General features: G+C 32.1%; 1 protein-coding gene across 18 annotated transcripts in view; it reads left to right on the top strand.

Annotated features, from left to right (window-relative positions):
* The window catches only part of LOC140040437 (uncharacterized), a 159769-nt gene that overhangs the window by 58173 nt on the left and 78232 nt on the right, over positions 1-23364 (top strand). For 10 of the 18 annotated variants that reach the window (XM_072086376.1, XM_072086364.1, XM_072086369.1 and 7 more), the window contains 23 exons: positions 10-1608; positions 1906-3621; positions 4131-4532; positions 5199-6370; positions 6487-6634; positions 6753-6934; positions 7161-7322; positions 7578-7761; positions 8887-11670; positions 11951-12042; positions 12280-12444; positions 12594-12702; positions 12911-13075; positions 13354-13656; positions 13783-13849; positions 14084-14406; positions 15906-16202; positions 16697-17107; positions 17375-17590; positions 17815-18441; positions 20248-20526; positions 21057-21353; positions 21739-21783. In XM_072086376.1, coding sequence (XP_071942477.1) covers positions 10-1608; positions 1906-3621; positions 4131-4532; positions 5199-6370; positions 6487-6634; positions 6753-6934; positions 7161-7322; positions 7578-7761; positions 8887-11670; positions 11951-12042; positions 12280-12444; positions 12594-12702; positions 12911-13075; positions 13354-13656; positions 13783-13849; positions 14084-14406; positions 15906-16202; positions 16697-17107; positions 17375-17590; positions 17815-18441; positions 20248-20526; positions 21057-21353; positions 21739-21783 — 11745 coding nt within the window. The remainder of the gene's footprint in view (positions 1-9; positions 1609-1905; positions 3622-4130; positions 4533-5198; positions 6371-6486; positions 6635-6752; positions 6935-7160; positions 7323-7577; positions 7762-8886; positions 11671-11950; positions 12043-12279; positions 12445-12593; positions 12703-12910; positions 13076-13353; positions 13657-13782; positions 13850-14083; positions 14407-15905; positions 16203-16696; positions 17108-17374; positions 17591-17814; positions 18442-20247; positions 20527-21056; positions 21354-21738; positions 21784-23364) is intronic. The other 8 variants (XM_072086365.1, XM_072086371.1, XM_072086379.1 and 5 more) reach the window with 8 other exon arrangements.

Raw genomic sequence — 23364 nt, forward strand, 5'->3', positions numbered from 1 at the left:
TGTTCTAAGGAATTAAGGATGAAGCTAAAAACAAACAACTAGATACAAATATTATCCTTGAGTTAACTAAAGATACAGAGGTAAAAGTTATTAATGATGATTTTGGTTTGGTTCAAGAGGTAACAAAATGTACAACAACTACCACCACCACCACCACCAAAGAAATAACGGATGTATTAGAAGAACCTAAACAAGATTTAGGTCTACCACGTGAAAATATGCTACAAAAATTCATGGATTCATTGCCATTGGAACCTAAAGAAATTGATGAGGATGTAAATTCAGAACAAATGAAGCCACTAAAAGATGAACCAAAAGAGCACTTTAAAATAATGGAAGTTGTTGATACTGAACTGGTTACAGATGGGATTATAGATACAACTATAGAAACTGCAACTCCAGATAAAGACATAGAAAACGAAAAACCTGAAATAACTGATATTAAATATTTTTCAATAACAATGAAACCTGCTAAAAATGAAGAACTTGAACTGGGGCCTGAACAAGTTCTTGAAGGAGAAATGCCAGTATTAGATTTTTCTTTTGAACCTGGGGAACATATTTCAATTGATTTTGGTAAAATATTGCCTTTACAGGAATCTGCAGTGGAAGAAGAACAAAGTTATCCTGATTTTGTTGGGGAATTTTCTCCAAGTGATATGAAGTTTCACATTAGCAAACCAGAACCTATTGAAAACATAGAACATCTTCCATCAGAAATAGCAGTATCTTCTGAGGTACAACAAGATATTTATGAGCACCCTATAATCATGAAACCACTGAAAGATGATGTACATGTTGAAAGTGATGGTGCAGACTCTAAACTTCAGCTATTAGAGGCAATCAATGAGTTGTCCTCCTTGGTTACCAAAATCCAGCCCATCAAAAAATCAGAAATTGAATTACAGCCTGAACAAATACTTCAAGGGGAAATGCCAGAAGTAGATTTTTCAGTAGCCCCAGTTGAATACCTTCCCATTGATTTTGATAAATTTATGCCTTCAAAAGAAGTTGCAGTTAAGGAACCACTAAAATATGTCGGAAAAATAGAGAATTTTTCTCCTGTTGATATGAAATTTGATATATCCAAACCAGAAATCATTGAAAATGTCAAAGAAATTATAGATGACTTTACAGTTACAGAAGTAACAAAACCTGTTAAATTTCCACAAGTAACTGAGTCAACAGTAATGCCATCTGATCAAAATGCTCTGGAACAATCCCTCCAAACACCAGTTGAAATAGTTTCTAAAGAATGTCCTAAATCTCACCCCATGAAAGCTAAAGAAACACTCCAACCAGTAATGTCTCTAGTTGAGTCTCAGACAAAACCTGAGATTTTAAAGGGTTTAAATGATGTTGAAACATACATTGGCGATATTGTTACTCTACAATGTCAAATTCAAAGTTCTCTAGAGACAGATATACAATGGTACAGAAATGGAAGTTTGTTATCGAAAGATGATACAAGGTACGAAAAATCAATTAAGGATGGTACTGCTGTACTACGAATTAGTCCTGTAGAAGAAGAAGATGACACAGAATTTAGATGTACAGCTACTAATATTGCTGGAAATGTATCTACATATTGTGAAGTCATAATTGAAGGTCAGTATTTTGTTTTAATATTTACAATTATTATGTGTACGTAAATTGTTTTAAGTGTATTTATTGAATTTACTGATTTCTTTTACCTGTGATCTTTGCTACATGCATACAATAACCCAGATATATTTATTGTTAAAATTAAAATTCAAAATAAAGTAAAGTATACTATTACAATAAACATAAACTACTTTTCTCAATTATTCACATATTTTAAAATATAATCAGCCTTTTGTTAACACAGTTGATAGCTAAATTAAAGATAAAATTTACTTATAAAAAACTGTAACATTTTCTCAGTTCTTCGAAGCAAGAAAGTATTCTCTGCTTCAGAACGAAAGCAGAAAGCGTTGTCATTGCCAACATGTGAACAACTAGAGCTACAACAACCTTCCACAGCAAAGACAGGTGGCATGCATCTAGACATTATAGATTCAATTCAATTTCCTTCTATTCAGAATGACAAACCAGAAACTTGTGTTTCAGTGCCATGCTTTGTCCAACAGTTAGCTCCTGTTTTTTGTTCCTCTGGTAAAAGTGTAAATCTAATTGCCCATGTCGTTGGTAATCCAAATCCCACCATTCAGTGGTTTAAAAATGGTAGGCCGGTTGCTGGTGAAAGATTTCACGTTAGCCACCATGGACAAGGGTTAATTGAACTGAAGATAAACAAAATAAGTGTTGGGGATAATGGAACATATGAATGTAAAGCAGTCAATAGCCATGGTGTAGCAATTGCGACAACAAAGCTTAATGTTGAAGATTTGAATGTTCATACCACAACTGTCTTGAAGCATTACACTACTGAAGACATTTTAAAATATAAAAATGAAACATGCAAAGAAGAAATGTATGATATAATGGAAAAAGATTTTGAACCTATCGCATTTCTCAAAACACTTCCACTTAAAGTTGAAGCTGAAATTGGTGGTACTGTCCGGGCTGAATGTAGAGTTATAGGCTATCCCAAACCAACAATTGAATGGCTTGTAGATGGTAAATTAGTTTCAGGTGATAGATTTGTCGGTATTCATAGGAATGATCAAGCTGTTTTGGTTATAACACCTGTAAAGCTAAGTGATCAAGGAATAATTCAGTGCAGAGCTTCACATCCAATGGGCAATGCATCTAGTTTTGCAACTTTGAAGGTTTTTGAAAAGTCCCAACATAAACCATCGCTGATAAGAAAATCTGAAAAACTTGCAACATGTTCTTCACTACCAATTGAACTACCAAAAATAGTTGTAGACAGTTTTGATGATGAACATGATGATAGACTAACTGAAAATAATGAACAACTTGCTACCAAAGATACCAATGAAGCTGTTCATGTTTCCTCTCAACCTGAACTTAACCCATATTTAGAGAACCATAACACATATCCAGATATTAATGCATCTTCACAAAAAATCTTTGTTGATTTAGCTGAAAATCAAACATGTATATCCGAAAAAGATTCTACATTTGAAAATGTTGTAATTAAAGATGAGTCTATGTTAGAAGAATATTTTCAAAGTGGATCTATTGGCCAACCTTATGTTTGTCCTAAATCACTAGGCACAAATATGGATTTCCAAGAAAATAACATAAAACAGTTGGAATTTTGTAAAGAACTTGATAACTGTAGAAGTAAAGTGGGAGGTACTGCTTGTTTTGAATGTCAGGTAATTGCCAGTCCATCAAGTTCTGTAAAGTGGTTTAAAGATGGTAATTTGTTAACAATCAATGATAGATATATCATGATCAATGAGTCCAATGGATATTGCTTTTTGGTTATTTACCCTATTGTTGAAACTGATGAAGGAACATACGAGTGTCGCACTGTTGAAAATGATTGTGAAGTTTCTACTTTTGGTAGCCTAATTATTGACACTGAAAGCTTGCTCTTGAAGAATTCCAATGTATGCCCAACAAGCAACTTATGTAAAGTGGATAATTCTGAAATGGCTACTACCGAGGCAGATGGTGAAAGCTGTAGCAACATAAAAACATTGTCACTAGAAGAAGAGCTTAAAGGTTGGAGTACAGTTTGATTTTAAGAACACCAGAATAAAGTTTATCCTTCACACCAAGATTAACTGGAATGAACCTTACTTCCATCAGTTGTAAAATATCACAATGAGTTTCACTTGCACTATTTTGTATACAACACTTTCTTCTGTCATTTAGTACACAGTAATGCAAACAGTTCATATCTCATATTCACAAACTAAATTAATTTACCCTTTCACGCATACAAATACCGCACATTCATAGATATTAGCTGTGTCATTTTTTTAAAGACAAATTCCCTTTTTATGCACTGTGCTACAAAATTACTTATTTTTTGTCAAACAAAAGATTTTTTGTTTAGGTTCTGGCACTGTATTAGCAATAGCAATATTTGACTGTATACTGTTCTATCCATATACAAAATTATATTGTATATTTTTTTACCTTTTTTTTACTTAACTGAGATCTGAACAATATATATTATATCTACTTGTATGTACATTACTATTTAATATATATTTATTTTTTTACAGAACAAAGTGGTACCCAACAACCTGTTGTGACATCTCTGGATGACACTGAAAAGCTATCAGAGGAGAAACCAACAGATATAGTACCTGTAAAAGAAGATGTGCATGATGACAAGGACCATCAAATAAGTCCTGTATTTATTCAGGAACTACAGATGGTTCAAGCACATAAAGGTACAGAAGTGAGATTTGAATGCCAAGTAACCGGAAATCCACAACCATCAGTCAAGTGGTTCAAAGATGGACAACCATTGTGTGGTGACGGATACTTCATCCTTAATAATAATGATGGAACATCTATGCTCCTTATTCTAAGTGCGACTGATGAAGATGAGAAGGTTTTTGAGTGTAGAGCTACCAACATACATGGAGAGGCACACACCTCTGCTACACTGAACCTGCTGGGTATAACATTTGAATGCCTGTACTTTATTGCAAATACAATGCTTCGAAAGTTTATAAAACCTTGCCAGTTTGCGTCATTTGAATCTTGCATGTATTAACAAAAAAATTGTGTGAATAAATAGATCGTTGCATGTTTGTTTTTAATAGTGATTATTTAATTTTGTTTCCTTTTGTAGTTATCGATACTATACAGTACGTCATCAAATTAATGTAGAGTAAAACTTAGACTAGCAAGTTCTTATCTTGAAATCTCTTTAGTTGTAGATTGTTTCAGATTGATTAAAGTTCCACCAATTGTTATTCTTTCTCATTGCTATCATTCTATTTAACTTTCACATTATTTAGATATAGGCAACCACAGAATGATGCACTGCATAAAGTGCTCATGAATGCATTACAGAGTGTGATTAGCCATAAATGTATTCTAGAAAATGAATATTATAACATAGATATAGAATAAAGCCAGCATCATATCACTTTATTAGTATAATATAATTATAATAATTGATTTTGGCTTTTTGTCATGGCTCACATATGTAGTTCGATTTTTAGAAGTTTGAGTATGGTATATTCCAGCCATCTTTTAACCAAAGGTACTCTTCAATACTCAAATTTCCAAAATTGCAGATTATATCTGAAATAATGTAATTTTAATTGTTGATTTAGCTCCTGAGAAGGAAGAAGTAATACTGCAGGTAGCTGAACTGAAAAAAGAAGTTGAGGTAGAATTGCAACCAGTTTTAGTTGAAGGGGCAGAATCTGCAAAAGAGGCAGAGCCAGAATTGCAACCAGTTGTAGTGGAATTGGCAGCATCTGCAAAAGAAGTAGGGCCAGAAGTGAAACCAGTTTTAGTGAAATTGGCAGCATCTGCAAAAGAAGTAGAGCCAGAAGTGCAACCAGTTTTAGTGGAAGTGGCAGAATCTGCAAAAGAAGTAAAACCAGAATTGGAACCAGTTGTAGTGGATTTGGCAGCATCTGCAAAAGAAGCAGAGCCAGAAGTGAAAACAGTTGTAGTGGAATTGGCAGCATCTGCAAAAGAAGTAGAACCAGAATTGCAACCAGTTGTAGTGGAAGTGGCAGCATCTGCAAAAGTAGCAAAGCCAGAAGTGCAACCAGTTGTAGTGGAAGTGGCAGAATCTGCAAAAGAAGTAGAATCAGAATTGCAACCAGTTGTAGTTGATTTGGCAGCATCTGCAAAAGAAGCAGAGCCAGAAGTGAAACCAGTTGTAGTGGACGTGGCAGCATCTGCAACAGAAGCAGAGGCAGAAGTGCAACCAGTTGTAGTGGACGCATCTGCAAAAGAAGCAGAGCCAGAAGTGCAACCAGTTGTAGTGGAATTGCTTGAACCCGAACAGGAAGTAAAGCCAGTTGTAGTGCAAGTGGCCAAAGGTAAAACAGAAACTGAAGTACAAGCAGTTGTACTAGAGGTTGTAGAACCTGAGAACAAAGCGAAACCAGAAGTCCAACCCGCTGCAGAAATAAAGAAAGAAGCAGTACCACAAGAGCAGACTGCAGTACTTGAGTTGGCTGAACCTGTACAGGAAGCAGTTCCAGCTGTACAACCAGTTGCATTAGAGGCAACTGAGCCAAAGAAGAAAGAACCAGAAGTTCAACCAGTTGAGACCACAGCAGTACAATTTAGCCCAACTCACCAGTTGACCTTACCACAAGCAGCACAACCAAAAGCAAAGGTGGAAGTTACCATGCAGCCTCCCCGATTTATCACTGCATTGGAGGATATAGATGTTGTTGAAGGAAATAATGTTCGCTTTGAAGTTCAACTAACAGGTAGTTCACCTATCAGTATCAGATGGCTGAAGGATGAGCAAGAACTGGAAGTAAGTAACACACATCTAACAAAATTACCATTATTTCGACTAAGCAATGATGAATATTACTACTACTACATCATGGTGTATATGAATTAAATTGAAATACATGTTTTTTCCTTTAGGCTTCTTCTGACTTCAAAATTCGCTTTGATGGAAAATACCATGTTTTGGAAATATTAGATGTTTTTATAGATGATTGTGGAATCTACATCTGTGAAGCAACTAATCCTGTTGGAATTGCAGTTTGTGAAGCTAAACTTAATGTCACTGGTAAAAAAAATTATATTTTTTGTAGAAAATTTCAAGTATTTTGTTTCATACTTATACTGTACAGACTGTATCTGTATATAGAACCCATGTGTGTTATTGTTTTTGTAAATGTCTACAGAAGAATCTGAGGAAGGTCCTGTCGCAGGAGAACCACAACCAGTACAGAAAGAGGAACCGATTCATGAGATACCAGTCATTGAGATACAGCCACCAGTTGAGATATCAGCCAGCCTAATTCAGTTTGTACCAAAGAAGCCAAAGGTCACAGAAGAATTTGTCCAATCAGAGTTACACTTTCAGGTGAAAATAGTGTTGACTTTATAATCACAAGCGTAGGCCTTTGCTTCACATCATATTTGACTCTCATTTAACATTACAAACATAAACTTAATATAATTTACAGTATAGTTGGCCTGACAAATATTTACTGGTTTTCGTTTGGCACAATGTATGCAACGTTGAAATTAAACTGCAAAATATGTTGCTTTTGGTTATGCAAACCTACTTTTTACTTGTACATATGTAGGTTGAGGAAGCACCAATATCAGAGGTCTCAGAACTGTCACTAGTTCCAGAGGTTGAGGAATGTGCTCCTTACTTTACTAAGGAACTTGAACAGAAGTCAATTGCAGTTGATGGAGAATCTGTCTTCTTTCAGTGTTCAGTTGCTGGTGTACCTAGGCCTAAGGTATAATATCCTCTTTTTTCGATTGAATATTCTTAGTCTTCTTTCAAATTGAATAAGAACAATATTTATTTAGCAATCATAACAGAATACAATAACCTGGATAACAATAGGAAAAACCTAAACTAATTCTACACTCCACAATAGATTGCTGCTCTTTGTAATTTTATACTCTGCACACAATCAGATCCATGATTTTATTTTAATTTCTCTTTTAACAATTAATAAGAACATTATCTTCAATTTTTTTTTACATAGGTCACTTGGTACGTTGACGGGAATGAAATTAAAGATGAACCTGAATATATTGTAAAACATACTGATGAAGGTATTTGTCAATTACACATACTGGAAATTATTCCAGAAGATGAAGGTGATTATACATGCAAAGCTGTTAACCACCTTGGTGAAGCCACAACTATGGGACAACTCTTTGTTGAAGGTACGTTCTTTTTGCCTTCAAGTATAACTAGCGGATCCTCCAATTGCAAATAGAGGTCTAAAGATCTGTCTACACTATCTAATTTGTTTGAAAAAAAAAAGTGTGATGTGCCCAAATATGGTAGTGATATGCACAAATATGGCAGCGACATGACATCATGTCCATATATGGGCAAATCACTTTTTTTTGTAACATAAAGTTTGATAGTGTAGATTGAGCTTAAAGATGTATTGTCCTCAAAAAACATGAAAAATGAAGATTAATTATATCTGACTTTGAATATGTTATTTTGTAGTTTTAATAAAGTTAATCACTTATAACTCGTTTTCACTTATAAAATGACAAAAAAAATGGTTAAATTTCACTAAAAACCATTGCCTGGCAGCCAATTTGACAATTTTTTGCGTTAAATTACACAAGAAAATTAAACAATTTAATAACATTAATAAAATGGAGCTGGTATGATTGGGTAGTGTTGAATTGACATATATGTTGTCCATAGCCATCATTGGGCGATTTAACATTCAATCAATCATAAAGCACAGCTTTTAATTTTCATCATGTACTATAAGAAATTAAATTCATTTTTTTAATTAACACTTTATAAATGAGTATAATTCATTTTTATTTTTAAAGTTTCAAAATATTGTATTGATGTTTTTCATTTAAACATATTTAACTATCCTTCCTATCATGTACTGCTGATTGAGTTTTCTAACATTTCATTGCACTGTATAGTATGTAGTTCACAACTGTAGATAAACAATTCTGAAATCATATTTAAAGCTGAATATTAATGAAAATGTTGCAATGGAATGTTTCATATGCTACAGTTTTTATGTATGTCATCTACTTATGAAATAGTTTCTTATACTTCTTGTAAATTATTTTAAATAGTGATTATAGTTATTAGTTACTTTATACTGTAGACATTCACATTTTTAGACTAGCTATCACTATGATTTTCTAAAAGTAGTTTAGTAAAATAAAAGGCATACAATAGAAGAATGAACCAAAAGCATGAAAATATTTGCACCATCATGCTTTCGCTGACTTTCTACATTCCTAATACGCATATGAGTGGATACTAAATAAATTATCAATACCAATATTTTTGATGGTTAGAATGTTCTCAAAAGGAAGACCAATCAGCAGATGAACTAACAGGTGAACCAGAAATTTCCTCTATCATGACTTCAACAGACAGAAATGAAACTGATATTGGAGACATCAGTGAATTTGAGAGTGGGACAGACTATGCTGAATTTTTTCCTAGTGATTTTACATCTGATAAACATCAAGATACATTAGATACAGCTAAAAAAGAAGAACCAAATGAGAAAGATTCTTTCACACAAGAACTTTTAAGTGAAGAAGACATGCTGATTGTGGAGGATGAAATACCAACAAAAGAGAGGGAAATAGTGCAAGATGCTCTAACAACAAGTAAACCTGAGGATACTATCAAGGAATCGACACCAGCATTAAAAGAGAAAAAGAAAATTAGGAAAACTGTTTCATTCGCAAATGAAGACTCAATTATTCTCCACAAAATAGTTGATTCTGAATATTCTGATTCAACAAGTGAATCTATTGATGTAGAATTATTTATTGAAGAAGATTCTTTACAAATTGAAGATGAACTTGAGTCAGATGTTGAACAATTAGAATCATTTGACAATAGTAAAAGAGTACCAGAGGTTTATTATAAGCAACTGTTGGAATCTGGAAGGAACAACATTTCTGATGACTGCAAAATGATCGCAGAAGAGGAAGTTGTAAATGATTTAAAAGAAGATATTGAAGAAGATGAAACTTATCCAGAAGAAAATGTTGTCCTTGAAGTGGACATACCCACAGACGTATCTAAGCCAAGTAAAGTGGATTTTGGTACTGTTAAATCTGAAGTTCCTGAACACATTTCTAAATATGCTGAAGAGCTCCTTAGTCAATGTATTGTGGACATTGCAAATAATGTAGGTGATACCTGTGTTGATCATGACTTAGAAAGTAAAGATAATGTAGAGGAAAGTTCTTTAAGCTTGTCAATAAAACACAAGGGAGACCTTGACGTTGTTATAAACAAACCTGAAAACTACTTGGATCAGCCTGATGACATTCTAGATACTAACAGACAAATTGAGCTGTACGTAGACACAGACACTGGTACAGGTAATGAAGAAGATTCTTTGGAACTTCCAACATGTGATACAGTACCCAGAGTTACAAAAGAAAAGATTGTTCTTCAACAGGGCAAATCACAATTTGAGCCAAATCCTCCACAAGTAACCGAAAAGCATGAGTTTTACTTAGAATCGCATGAAGAACAGGTGGAAAATATTGAGGCACAACGAGAAGAGGTGATGGCCAAGTTTTCAGAAGTTCTCAAAGAGCTTACACAAAAAGTAATCATTGTAGATCCTTATCCCATTGATGTGATCGAAATGTATTTGCCCACAGTAGATAAAGTCCAGCATTATTTAGAGATACATTCATTACAGCCTTGTGATGACGATGAGGATGATGGTGGTGATGCCCAGAAGCTATTGGAAAAACGAACAGCAATATCATTGGATGAAACTGTATTAGATATTTTACCAGAGGAATCTTCCAACAATGCCACAGAGACAACCCAACTACATTTCCAACACGGCACTAAGCAAAATGAAATGCAATTAGATATGCCTGAACAACAATTTCAATTTATTGGTGAATCTAATGAAGTCATGGCCAGGTTCACAGAAGTTTCTGAAGAGAATCCACAAAATGCAGTCATTGTAAAACACCCTGCTGTCATTAAAAATGCAGAGACTGATATTGGTGTTCCAAATACTAAGAATAACATTGAGGATTTACCAAAATATCTAAATAAAGGAGGTGTTAAAGAAGAAGGATTAACTGAAATATCAGAAAGTTTGACGGTTAATACAGTGAAGACCAGTAAAGAACTCTTTGCTATTACAGACACTGCACTTGATCATGGTACAAAACAAAGTGAACTAAATATGGATGCACCAAATGAAGAAGTGCAATCTATCGATGTACCACTTGAAATAGTCACAACAACATGTTCAGAAGTACCAAATGTTGCAAATACAGTTTTGACCGAACCAGAGGAAAATGATGAGACACAGTGTTCAATACAGGAAACTAGTACACAACAGACATATATGAATGAAGGTAGGATGGATATGAATTTTGAAGAAAAAACTGAACTCAAATACCAAATTCAGCTGCCTGATAGTGAGTTACCGGTAATTATTCAGCCAGTTGGAGATCAAGTTAAAATTGAATTAGAATTGCCAACATATAAAACTGAAATTACTAAAGAAGAAGCTAGAATACAACAGCCTGTGTATCAAAGTGAAAGCAATGTGGATATTAACGCTGGAAAAAGTGCTGAACTGAAGTACCATGTCGAAATGCCAGATTCTGATTCGGAATCGGATATTCAGCTGGTTAGAGATCAAATTGAACTAGAATTACCAATGTCTGGAAGTAACTTAACTAAGGAAGTTGAAATACAGCAACCCACACATCAAAGTGAGAAAAGCATAAAACTGAACTCTGAAGAAAGCACTGATCTTGGATATCATGTTGAGATGCCTGGTAGTGAGGTGGTCATTCAGCCAGCTGGCGATCAATTTAAAATTAAATTAATGTCAACATCACGTAAGACTGATCTTACTAAAGAAGTAGAAACTATTCCTGATGAACCGATAAAGCCTTCAGCACAACAAGATTTCAGTAAAGAAATTCTAACAATAATGCCAACAGAAAGAACTGAATTAAGAACTCAGTTTTCTGAAGAAATTTACAAAAACCAAAATCCTGACAAGCAAGTAATGTTAACCGAAAAAAGTGAGGAACTAATTGTTTTTGATGGAACTAAACATGTTTCTGAAAAAGGTTGGCTTAATTGTTTAATAGTAGAATAGTACATTATTTTATCGTAAAAACTAGTTTGATATTATACTGTAATATTGTTTATTGGATTTAGACCATTGTATTTAGGTAATAAGATATAGGATTTCTTATGCAAATGTTTATTGTTGACAAATTCACAACATGAAACTGTAGGAAAATAAATACATCATTAAAAGGTATTTAAACATTTCAGGATTACTAAATGATCCCTTCCTTCAAACATGCTCTACTTTACTATTGTTTTATTGGTCTTCATTAATAGAAGTAAGTCTTACTGTGACTGAGACACCTGATGCTGTGAAATCCGAGGAGGAAGTGTCTGTTGACTTGTCAGTATCTGAGGCAGCTCCACTGGTATGATATGAGCATTATTTAATTTTCATCATTTATTCACACTTGCATAAATACATTTGGTACAATAAATATATAGCATACAGTTGAGGTAGTGTTTCCTCTTCTGAAGATATACATCTTGTTTTACAGATATAGAGTAACTTTATAAGTAATGTTCTGTTAAATAACAATCAATCAATATATATATATGTACATATGTATGTATAAATAGATATATAATAGTATTATTTTCTACAGAGTGAAGAACATATTGAGGTCACTCAGACAGTTGAAGCACACGTAGAGGTTACTAGACTCACAGCAAAAGAAACTGTTGAGGTTATAACCACAGTGGTTGAAGAAGAAAAACCTGATGTTACAGTAACAACGGAGCAGCAAATTCAACTCCAAAAAGATGAAAAGGTTTGTCGATAATTTAATTATTTATATATCATTTGAAGTATATGTTTTCTTTTATCACTGTAATCCTCCTCATCACACTTAATATTCTTAATACAAACTTGTTGGTATCATCGCTGTCATTTTTATATACCATTTCTTTCTTGTTTCAGCCTGTAGACATAAAACTAGAGATTAAACAAGAGGAGCCAAAACACTTTGTTGCTTTAGGAAGCTACCTCGCTGAATCTGATGAAGTAATGTCTATAAGAGAAGGAGAAGGCAAGTATATACAAAAGATTATCGCTTTGACTTTGGTCAATTGTCCAGTTAAAAACCAATATTAATCAATTTGTATGTATAATATTAGATATTTATCTAACATGATTTTTAAAATGTTCATAAACCTAATGCATTTATTTAATTTCAATTGATATACATTTTTAATAAAGTCCATTTCATGTAATTTGATATTTCTTTTATTTTTTAGATTTACGCATACTTGACAATTCACATGGAGACTGGTGGCTTGTGAGAAAGGGCACTGGAGAGGAAGGTTGGGTTCCCTCATCATATCTGGTTTCTACAGAGCAATATGAAAAACATCTTGAAGAGGAACTAGCTGACAGTATGCGATCTTTACCAACTGGTGCAGGTATACAGCTAATATCTAACAATATGTTTTTAGGAGATTCAGATATTAATCTGTTTGAAAGTTATTGCTGTTAACATTAATATGCTGTTTTAGCATTTTATGAAAATCATAATTCCTTTATTGTGTTTTTGATGAATTAACTTTTCTATATAATTTAAAAGGTAAACAATTTCAGATAAAAAGCTTTTGATTTTCTTAAGTTGATTTTTATTAATATTATTATTTGTTGGCATGTGTTTTTTTAACATTTTAATTATGTTTGTGGAAAAAAAATACAGAATTAGTTATCCAAGGTGAAGCAAAAGCCCCTCAATTCACAACATCACTTGAAACAACAAAATCCAAAGATAACAAACCAGTGACATTAGCATGCTGTGTGGAAGGTAATCCTACACCTATTGTGGCATGGTATCGCCAGAGCACTTTAATACGTGAATCACCAGACTTTGAGATCAATTATGATGGCAGTCTATGTACTCTGACAATAAAAGAGGTGCTTCCAGAGGACTCGGGAAAATATACATGTGTCGCTAAGAACCAGGTTGGAGCAGCATCAAGCAGTGCTGATCTTCTTGTCGAAGGTAAAGGCACCTAAAAGTTCAGTTTTAGAGTCTTATGTTGTAAGAGTACTTAAGTTATTTATAGTTTCATAGATTGTACTAACCATAAATGTCTTGTATACTAATTGTTGTGTGTATTTGAAACAGTGAGTATATCAGATGCTGAGAGTATTGACAGTACCCACACTTCAACCTCAAGAAAATCTCTCTCAAGGTAATTCATTTAGTTTGTCACCATCAGTCCTCCTATGTATTCTAACTGATTCTTGTTGGTTAGTGTACTATATTTTGGCAATAGTTTTAGTTTGTAGAAAGTTAGGATTTAAGATTTGAAAAAGGTGTTCTAACTGACTTAAACTCAGAATCTTCTGCTTACAAATTTATTTTAAATCAACCAGTATCTTAAAAAATGATGTTACCATACATTTGTGGGATCTCATTTCTATAGAGAATCCACGATAGATGAACCTGAAGGCCTTAAGCCAGCTTTTATGCAAGTTGCAAAGCCTAAATCTGTACAGGAAGGCGCTAAAAAGGTTGTGTTTGAGTTTAAGTTAATAGCCGCTCCACGACCTCAAGTTGCTTGGTATCACGATGGACTACCACTCGAGGAATCTAAGCAATATAAGACTTCTATGTATGCTGATGTACATCTGTATATTCTTACACTGGAGATCTTTGATGTTGAGGATGATCATGAAGGAAACTATAAAGTGGAGGCTAAAAATAAAGAGGGAGAGGCTATTGCTGTTGTGAAATTGAATGTCAGCAGTAAGTAATAATCAATAATATGTTACTTAGATGAATTAATTATGAAAGTTATTCAGAACCATATCATACTCCTTATAGTTTACATATATTTATGTTAATATTATTTATCAGAAGTTATAACATTACATACTTTTAAATGTTGTAATTTGCATATGATTAGATAGAATAGATACCTAATATAGATATATAATATCATATAAAACACATCAGTTTGTTATGCTTATTTATAGCTTTTAAATTTATCATAATTAAGGTTCTTCTGTATGAAGTGTACACTTCAATTCTTCCATAATTTTCTAAATTATATTATGCTTGTGTAAAACATGTGAATGAGTAATATTTTTATTAATTTCCAAGTACATACTGTTTGTAATCAATAATTCATTTTATAGCATGCAATTACATAACAAACAAGCATGCTTTTTACCTAGTTTTATATAGTGGATTATATTTCAAAGGAAACTAATCACAATTCTGAATTTTGCAATTCAGAATGGTAAAAGGTTTTAGTGACTGTATACTTGTAAGTAGAATGGTATGTGTAGAATCACCAGGCACAAGCACAAAGCCTTGTATTTTGATGCATTACTAATATCTTGCGTGTTTGTATGATGGTTGTCATGTTGATAAAGAGATTTAGTTATGAAGCGACATGCACATTATAAAATGTGAAGCTATGAAAGATAATAATGTTATTATATAAGGTAAAGAATCTTGCTTGAATTGTAGAAATAACAGTGTTAATTGTAATGATGATGTGGCCAGGTTAATGATTCTACTATTGTAGAGAATTCTCATATTTCTTCTTATAATAATCTTGATTGATTATTATATTTATGATGTGATAATGATGAAAATAAGAATGAATATCATAGTTGTTGTTCATTCATTTAATTAATACTACCATTATTAACATGCATTTTTAAAGTAACTAATACTGCTTGTATGACAACATTTTGATTAATTCTATTTCTTAGCCACTAGATCATATTGAGTTGTTAGCTGGTCTTTTGCAAAATGTAACAATGCATGCTCACCCACTACCACCTCTCATCACTTTTAACCTCACCATTTTAGTGGATGCCATATGGAATACTAATCTTTCTCTAAGGTTTGAATACTATTTTATGCTTTTTTGTTATCCTCTGCACTGATTTTAATTTGATTTTCATTGTCCAGCATGTGATTATGACAGCATAAATATATATTGTATGTTAGTAAATTGTACTTGGAGATCAGTGTTCATTTGATAGAAATTAAGATTGCTTTTTGCTTATTTAACATCATCTGATAACCACAAAATATGAATGTATTGTTACCAATTTTTTTGTTAAATACCAATTTTAGCCATCTTTTCTAGTATCCAAAGAAAAAACAGAAACCATTCTATATTTTCTGGAAAGGTTTCTTTGCCAAATTGCATATCAAATGATGTTGAATTAATCTTTGAATAAATTAGTCAATAAAAATCATTGCATCTTCATCTTTACCTATGTCAGAAGCCACTCCAGAACCACCTCGATTTGTACAGCCAATTACCTCTCTTACTGTCAAAGAAGGTGAAACCGCAAAGTTTGAATGTATTGCAACTGGTGTTCCTCGACCTGATATCACATGGTGTAGAGACAACCAAGAGCTCTACCCAGGTGGTGCCTTCAAGATACAAGACAACGGCAAAGACATATATACTATAACTTTAAAAGATACTGTCCCTGAAGATTCCGGGACGATTACCTGTTGGGCTGAGAATGATACCGGAAGAACTATGTGCGGGGCAGAGCTTACTGTCACTGAAGGTACCCCAGATGATTAAACCTCAAAACATCATTCAGACCATTTCCATTCATACATTTCATTCCCTTTAGTAAACTGTAGTATATGCTTTCAAAACATTGCTTTAATGGATATTTCTGAACCTAATTGAATGTGATTGATATTTCATATTTGTTATTGAATTTTCGAAATTGTCTTCTATTTTTCTTGATAGTGCTTTGCTTCTATTTGTTTTTATGTGATAAGTATCTTTTCTAAATATTGCTAATTAGGAACTGTTTGAATCTGTGCTTTAACACATTGGTTTTTTTTATATATCTTTTTTGGTATTCTATAAAATTATTTATAAATTCCTGCTTTCTTATTTTTCATTTAAAGAATTTTTAAAATTTAATTAAAGATTGAAAGACTCATTACATATAAATATTACATTCCTGATAACTAATTTTTTCCAGGAATTCTAATATTGATGCATGCTTTGTATGATACTAAATATTAAATAAATGTATTGTTTTAGAACCTGTTCAAACTGAAGTAACTGTTACTAAGCATGAAGAGGTAACAATCACTAAGGTAAAGACAGTACACAAGCCTGAGGTAGCTTCTGTTTCTGTAAAAGAGGAGGAAGTAGAAGAAGTTCCAGAACCTCCAACATTTACCATACCAGTCGAAGATGTAGACGCACTGAAAGGAACCACTGCAGAGCTAAGAGCGAAGGTAGCTGGATCACCCATGCCAGAAGTTACTTGGTATCGAGATGGAAAAGTGTTGCAACCCAGTGAGCGTTATCTGATAATGAGTGACAACGAAGGAAATGTATCTCTAATTGTATCTGATGCGAGGATGGAAGATGATGCAGAGTATCTTTGCAAAGCAATTAACAATTATGGAGTAGCTAGTTGTAGAGCTGATATTATTGTTGAAGAAGGTATATTAATATTATGTATTTATTATTGAAAATAAGTAGATGATAATATAAATTTTCAATCCATGCATAAATATTACTATACACATTTAATTGTGACAAAATGTAAGACTTCATTTGTAGTTGGTAAGTGACAGAGAAAGGTAAATTTCTATTTCTTTTTTAAATTGAGAAAAATTCAAGTAAATCTTTTACTTCTCTATTTCTCTGTGAACATGTATCAAAGACAACTCGTAGAGTAGTCTATTAATAAAGTAATTAACATTTTAGAACCAACAGAAATGACAGAAGCTGCTTCAATAACGATGCAGGAAATCATTCTTGACCAAGCAAAGGCAGAGTCCGAGATTTTGGCAAGTGAAGTAGAGTCGGAGGATATTCTTGATGATGATCGCTTTGAACTAGTGGAAGAGGAAGCTTTACCAGTGGAAGAAGTAACTACTGAACTACCAAGTGAAGTAGTGACTACTGAAGTTACAGTAGAAGGTAGGACAAAGTATAGCCATTCGGATGGTTGATCAACTCTTTTATTATTTGGGTTGTGAAAATTGTATACATATTTTGTATTAGATTTATTGAATTATTCTTGGATACTTGTATCAATTAATTAATTTTGCTTGGTGACCAACATTTGGTATGTGGTTCTTTATATTTTTACACTTACACAATATCTTTATTCCTGCACACTATTACTAATCTATTTAAAACAGAGCCGATAGAAGAAGCAGTAGTTGATGAACAATTTGAGGAACCTAAATTTGTTGAGGAGATGGTAGATATGGAAATAATCAAAGGTCATCCTGCTCAATTTGAGGTTCTTGTATCAGGAAATCCAAGACCTACACTTAACTGGTTCAAAGATGGTCATGAAATATCTCCTGATGAACATTTTTCAATGGAGTATGATGACGATGGTATGGCGTGCCTTACAGTCAAAGAGACTTCTAGTGATGATGATGCAGAATATACTTGTAAAGCTATTAACAAAATAGGTGAAGCAGTATCAAAAGCTGATATATTCATCCAACCACAATATAAAAAACCTGTTGAAGGAACGATGCCAATGTTTGTTCAAGAGTTAAAAACTGTCAGATCCTTTGAGGGGGACAATATTAACTTGATCTGTAAAGCCACTGGTACACCAGACCCAGATGTGATATGGTACAGGAACTCCATCGAGATAAAACCAAACCCAAAGGTTTCAATGGATTATGATGAAAATGGTGTGTGTATCCTACTTATCAGAAATGTTCATGCTTCAGATGCAGGAATGTATACTTGCAAAGCTGTAAACAAAGTTGGAGAAGTTTCAACCTCTTCAGAGTTATTTGTTGAAGGTAAAGAAGGCTTGGTTGAAATGCTTCATTACTTACAGACTTTTGCCTATTGTGTCATGGTACCAGATGATGATTAACCAGGTTTTGTTTGTTTTTTGGTTGACGTGTACTTGCACCAACATTTAAACTGCACTAGCTATTAATTTTCGCCATATCCTGTTGTCACGTTTTGGTTTTGAGAATTTTATTAAACATGTCATTGATCAATAATCTCCTCATAGCATGTCATTAGCACTGAACTGTTTTATGTATTGATTTGGTGGTTGCTATTGCATTTACAGTGAACCATAACCAATATTTTAATTTGGTAAAAAACATATTTAACCTATAGCTGGAATAATTCTGCAAAGCAATAGAATATTAATTATACTAGAAATAATAATAAAAAATATATATATTATAGAATTTATTTTGGATATTGTATTACTAATATAAAAAAGTTTAACCTCCAAAATAAAACTTTGGAATACATTTTAAATTCTTTAATTTATTCAATCTTTAAAAATCTTATTATGGTCTATTCCATTCACTCTTTTAAATTAACAATAGATTTAACCTTAATTAGTGTTAGATATAGAGTATTGTATTTACGATAAGTATTGAACCTCTAAAACCTTCTAGTTTTAATGTTTTGTTAAATCTGTTTTATACTTGTGTATGTAATGTCTGCTACTAATCATGTATGTTAAGTATCCTATATTAACTTTTTACATGCATGGAATAGAAGAAAATATTGTGTTTAATAGAATCCAATCTACCTCTCTTTTTAGATAACTTATAAATATTCCACATGGTATTACAAACCTCAGGTATTTTGCCAAAACTAGGAAAAATTATTTATGGCCATTTTTCATTTGAATTGTGTTAGTTTGTGAATAAGTGAGCATGATATTTAATATTTGTGACTATTCTTATGATGAGTCATATACAGTAGCCATTTCAATGGATTATTTTCAAATAAATCAAATGTAATGTTCAACCATAGACCTATATGTCTATGGTTGAACCATAGACATATAGGTCTATGGTTGAACCATTGGCATCAATTCTTGAACAATAAAAAAAAATTAATTATAGTCTGGTTGGTCAAATAAGGTTATGACTCATCATAAGCAGTATTTTTTTTTTTATATATATATATAATTTCACCACAAGTAGTATGTCCAAAATCTTTGAAATGTTAACAAACATAACCTTAATAAATTATGAGTGCCTGCTCTTTTCTAGAATACAATTATTGTTGTGCATAATTTTGTAGATAATTGCACTAAACATTTTGTCCTTTTTGTACTATATTCTTAAGTAATTAATGTATATGAGCATCATAAAATATGCCAATATGTTTAGTAATATATTACCAATCATTTAATAATGCAAAACATTATACATAATTTTTATATAGTTTTACAATTATTTAAAATTTTATAGAATTTTTCATTACTCTTAAATAAACTTTAAATGAACAAAACTGAGTTATTTTCTAAATTTGTTTTAGATTTACATTCATTTTGCTTATTTTCTCATTTTTGCTTATTCTTTCATTTTATATATTTAGTATTCAAATATCAATTCCTTTTATAATCTATTTTTTTGTCTTAATTTATAAGATTTATTTAGTTTCATGGCCTTTTCATTACAGATATACCATTCAAACTTTATTTTATTACATTTAGTCCATATATTTTCAGAGAGCAATACTATATTATGTTTTTTGCTAATGTACACTGAACTTTACTTTCTTCTTTTTCATTTAGTATCTTTTCATTCAATTTCATCACACTTCCATTGCTATTTTCATTTTCTTAGTTCCGGCAAACATTTTGGATGGACCATCAACTATCACAGTTAATGCTGGGGAAACTGCAAAAGCAACGTTTTCATTCAGTGGATTCCCATTACCGACTGTTACATGGTCTCGTGGCTATCTTGAAGTTGACGAGACAGACCGTATACATATTAAGACTCACAAGACAGAAAGTACCCTGGTGATTGATAATTGTGTCGCTACTGATGCTGGCGAGTATGCTATTGAAGCAGAGAACAATGCTGGGGGACAAGAACGATATGTTAATGTTATTGTAAAGGGTAAGTAAGGCAGGGGCAGATCCACGGAACCTTCCCCCACCCCCCCCCCCCACCCCAACCTAAATTTCACAAATTGTAATGCAAAAGGTAGGACATCAAATCATCATCATTTAATTTCACTATTTTTCCGTCACTGTAAGTAGTCAAGGTCTTGAATGTATATTATATACACATGTTCTCATTCATTTTATATCCTCTTACATTGTCGCAACAAAATTGTGTATAGTTGTATTGCTAAATCAATTTTTTTTGGTATTTATTTTATTTAAATTCGCAATCAACAGCAGGGAGCCCATCATTACATAATACATAAAAGAAAAAAGAACATCGACAAGGTCCACAAGATTTAAATAATGATAAAAGATAAAGATAAACAATTAAAGAAAATATCAATAGTGGAGTAAAAAAATAAAAAATGTTGGTGTTTAATCTTGATATGTCCACTTATTATAATCATGAAATTTCAGAAATAATGAATGCAACCAATATTGAATTTATATTATTGTTAAATCTTTCAAATTGTTTTATAGATGTTCCTGGCAGTCCGAGCAAACCTCAAGTTTCCAATATCACAAAGACATCAGTCCGGTTAACATGGCAACCTCCTCACATGGATGGAGGCTATGTTGTCAGTAATTACCATATTGAACAGCTTGATGTACAGCAACGTACATGGACTGTTGTCAAATGTTTTAACAGTTTGTCTATTGAACTAGACAATCTTTATCCTGGAATTGAGTACCGCTTCCGTGTCAGTGCCGAGAACATTCTTGGTGTTGGAGCACCTAGTGAAGAGTCTGACGCTATTATGACTAATAAATCAACAGGTATTAGTATTTTGTGAATAAATAGCAATTTCCATGTATTATATTTTATATATTGATGTGATAAAAATAGATACTTTACACAAAAAACCAGTACATGCTAGTTGATCACTATATCAATGTCCAGCCACAGTGTAGCTGCCATATTGTGTTTACAACTTCTAATTCAAAATTGATGGTAATTTCCAATACTGTATTGTTATTGTTTTAAATGCAATGTCTTTAAATTTATCTTATAAAAGTAGTTGATCACTACAATCAATGTTACCTGTTCATGAGTTAAATGGAGTTGAAGTAAAAACTAAAATTTCATAGCGTCCTTTAAAATATGGTAAATCGAATATCATGAAAATTATTGGTTTTTTTTTGTGCTTTTTTGTGTTTATAGAGCCACCAAGATCTGCGGATAAAATGGACACTCTGAGACCACGAGGTATGACAGGACTGCCTGATCTTCTAGAGTGGGATGTAGTGGGCCTACTGGCTATATTTGTGGCTTTCTGCTATTTTTTAATGTCATTCATTATTTAATATAACTAAAACAGCTTTAAAATTAGACATGTTAAAGATACACTACCATTTGAAAATTCAAAAATGTAATAATAATAATAATAATAATAGTAGTAATAATTTTAGACATGTTTGAACAATTTTTGAAAATGAAAAAATAAAATTAGTCAAATAAAGTTACTATTTGAACATTACAATAATAATATCTAATAATACCATAACATTATTTCAGCGAATATAGTAAACAAAAATAATTGGACTTTGTTATTTGTTATTGTGGTAGTATATCTTTAATAATATCACAAGAATCACAACAAGAAATGGCAGCATGCTGTCTAGGATATTGGTTTGATGGCATGCCTTGCATGATTTCAGATTTGTAGTTAAGAATGAAGATAAGGACATACATTTTCACTTTAATGACATTTGATTTTGTTTTACTGGCATGTTTTGCATGGTTTTAGATTTCTATTTTAAGAAATATGTTAACAATTGTATAATGAGAATCGAGAAATTCTCCTCTAAATGTTTGATAAACATTTTTTAAAAACTTTTTAACATAATTATTATTCATTATTTCAAGTCATAAATCAAGGTTAGCCTTTTTAGCAGGTAAAAATTAACTTGCATATTTCAAATCTTCCAAAATAACTTTGACATTTTTGTATGATGTCTTTTATTATTTTATTGTTTTTTTGTTTAAAATTATAATGAATGGTTTAATTTACCAAAAGTGCATTATTGTTTAAATGTAAAACTATGTAAAAATTGTATATTGAAGAAAATAGTTTTCAGAGACAAAAATATTTTTAATAAATAATAATTATTTCATTAAATGTGTTTTTCCACCAAGCATGTGTTGTAAATAATCACAGTGTGTGAAAAGCATTTCCTCTGATTTCAATGTAGTAGTGGATAATAGTTCTTCACAAAATGAGTAGTGGAGTACAGTTGATCATGTAGCAACAATATTAACTAACAAAGTTAAGCTGATCAGCTCAATGATTGTACTGCTTTATTTCATGAAAAACAATTATCCATTGCTCACAGTGTGTTTTATACAGTAGTTTACTATATACTGATTCTTATAGAATTATTATATAAAAATCAAACATTTGTTTGATTGACCATTACCTAACAAATAATGCAATTTTATATTTTTTTAAATATGTAATTATGTTTATAAAATATTTGTACTGTATATGTATTTTTATATGTTGTTAAACTAACATAAATTTGTGATAATTTATTTAATTAGTTTTGATCACATGCACAGTAATTAACTTGTTATAGATTGTTTCAAAGTTATGCTACAGTTAAAATAACCATTTTGCACCTAAAATGATTTTGTTTTTTACTAATACACTCTAAATACAACAACTTGTTTTTGTATGTAGTATAAGAGATTATGTTTTTGAAATTTTTAAAACTCTATAATGTTTGGGATGTTAGTGACTTTCATTTAGACTCTTACATTTAGAAATCGTGATATACAAAGGACTCG

Source organism: Antedon mediterranea, chromosome 2 (genome assembly GCF_964355755.1).
Source record: "Antedon mediterranea chromosome 2, ecAntMedi1.1, whole genome shotgun sequence".
Classification (NCBI taxonomy): domain Eukaryota; kingdom Metazoa; phylum Echinodermata; class Crinoidea; order Comatulida; family Antedonidae; genus Antedon; species Antedon mediterranea.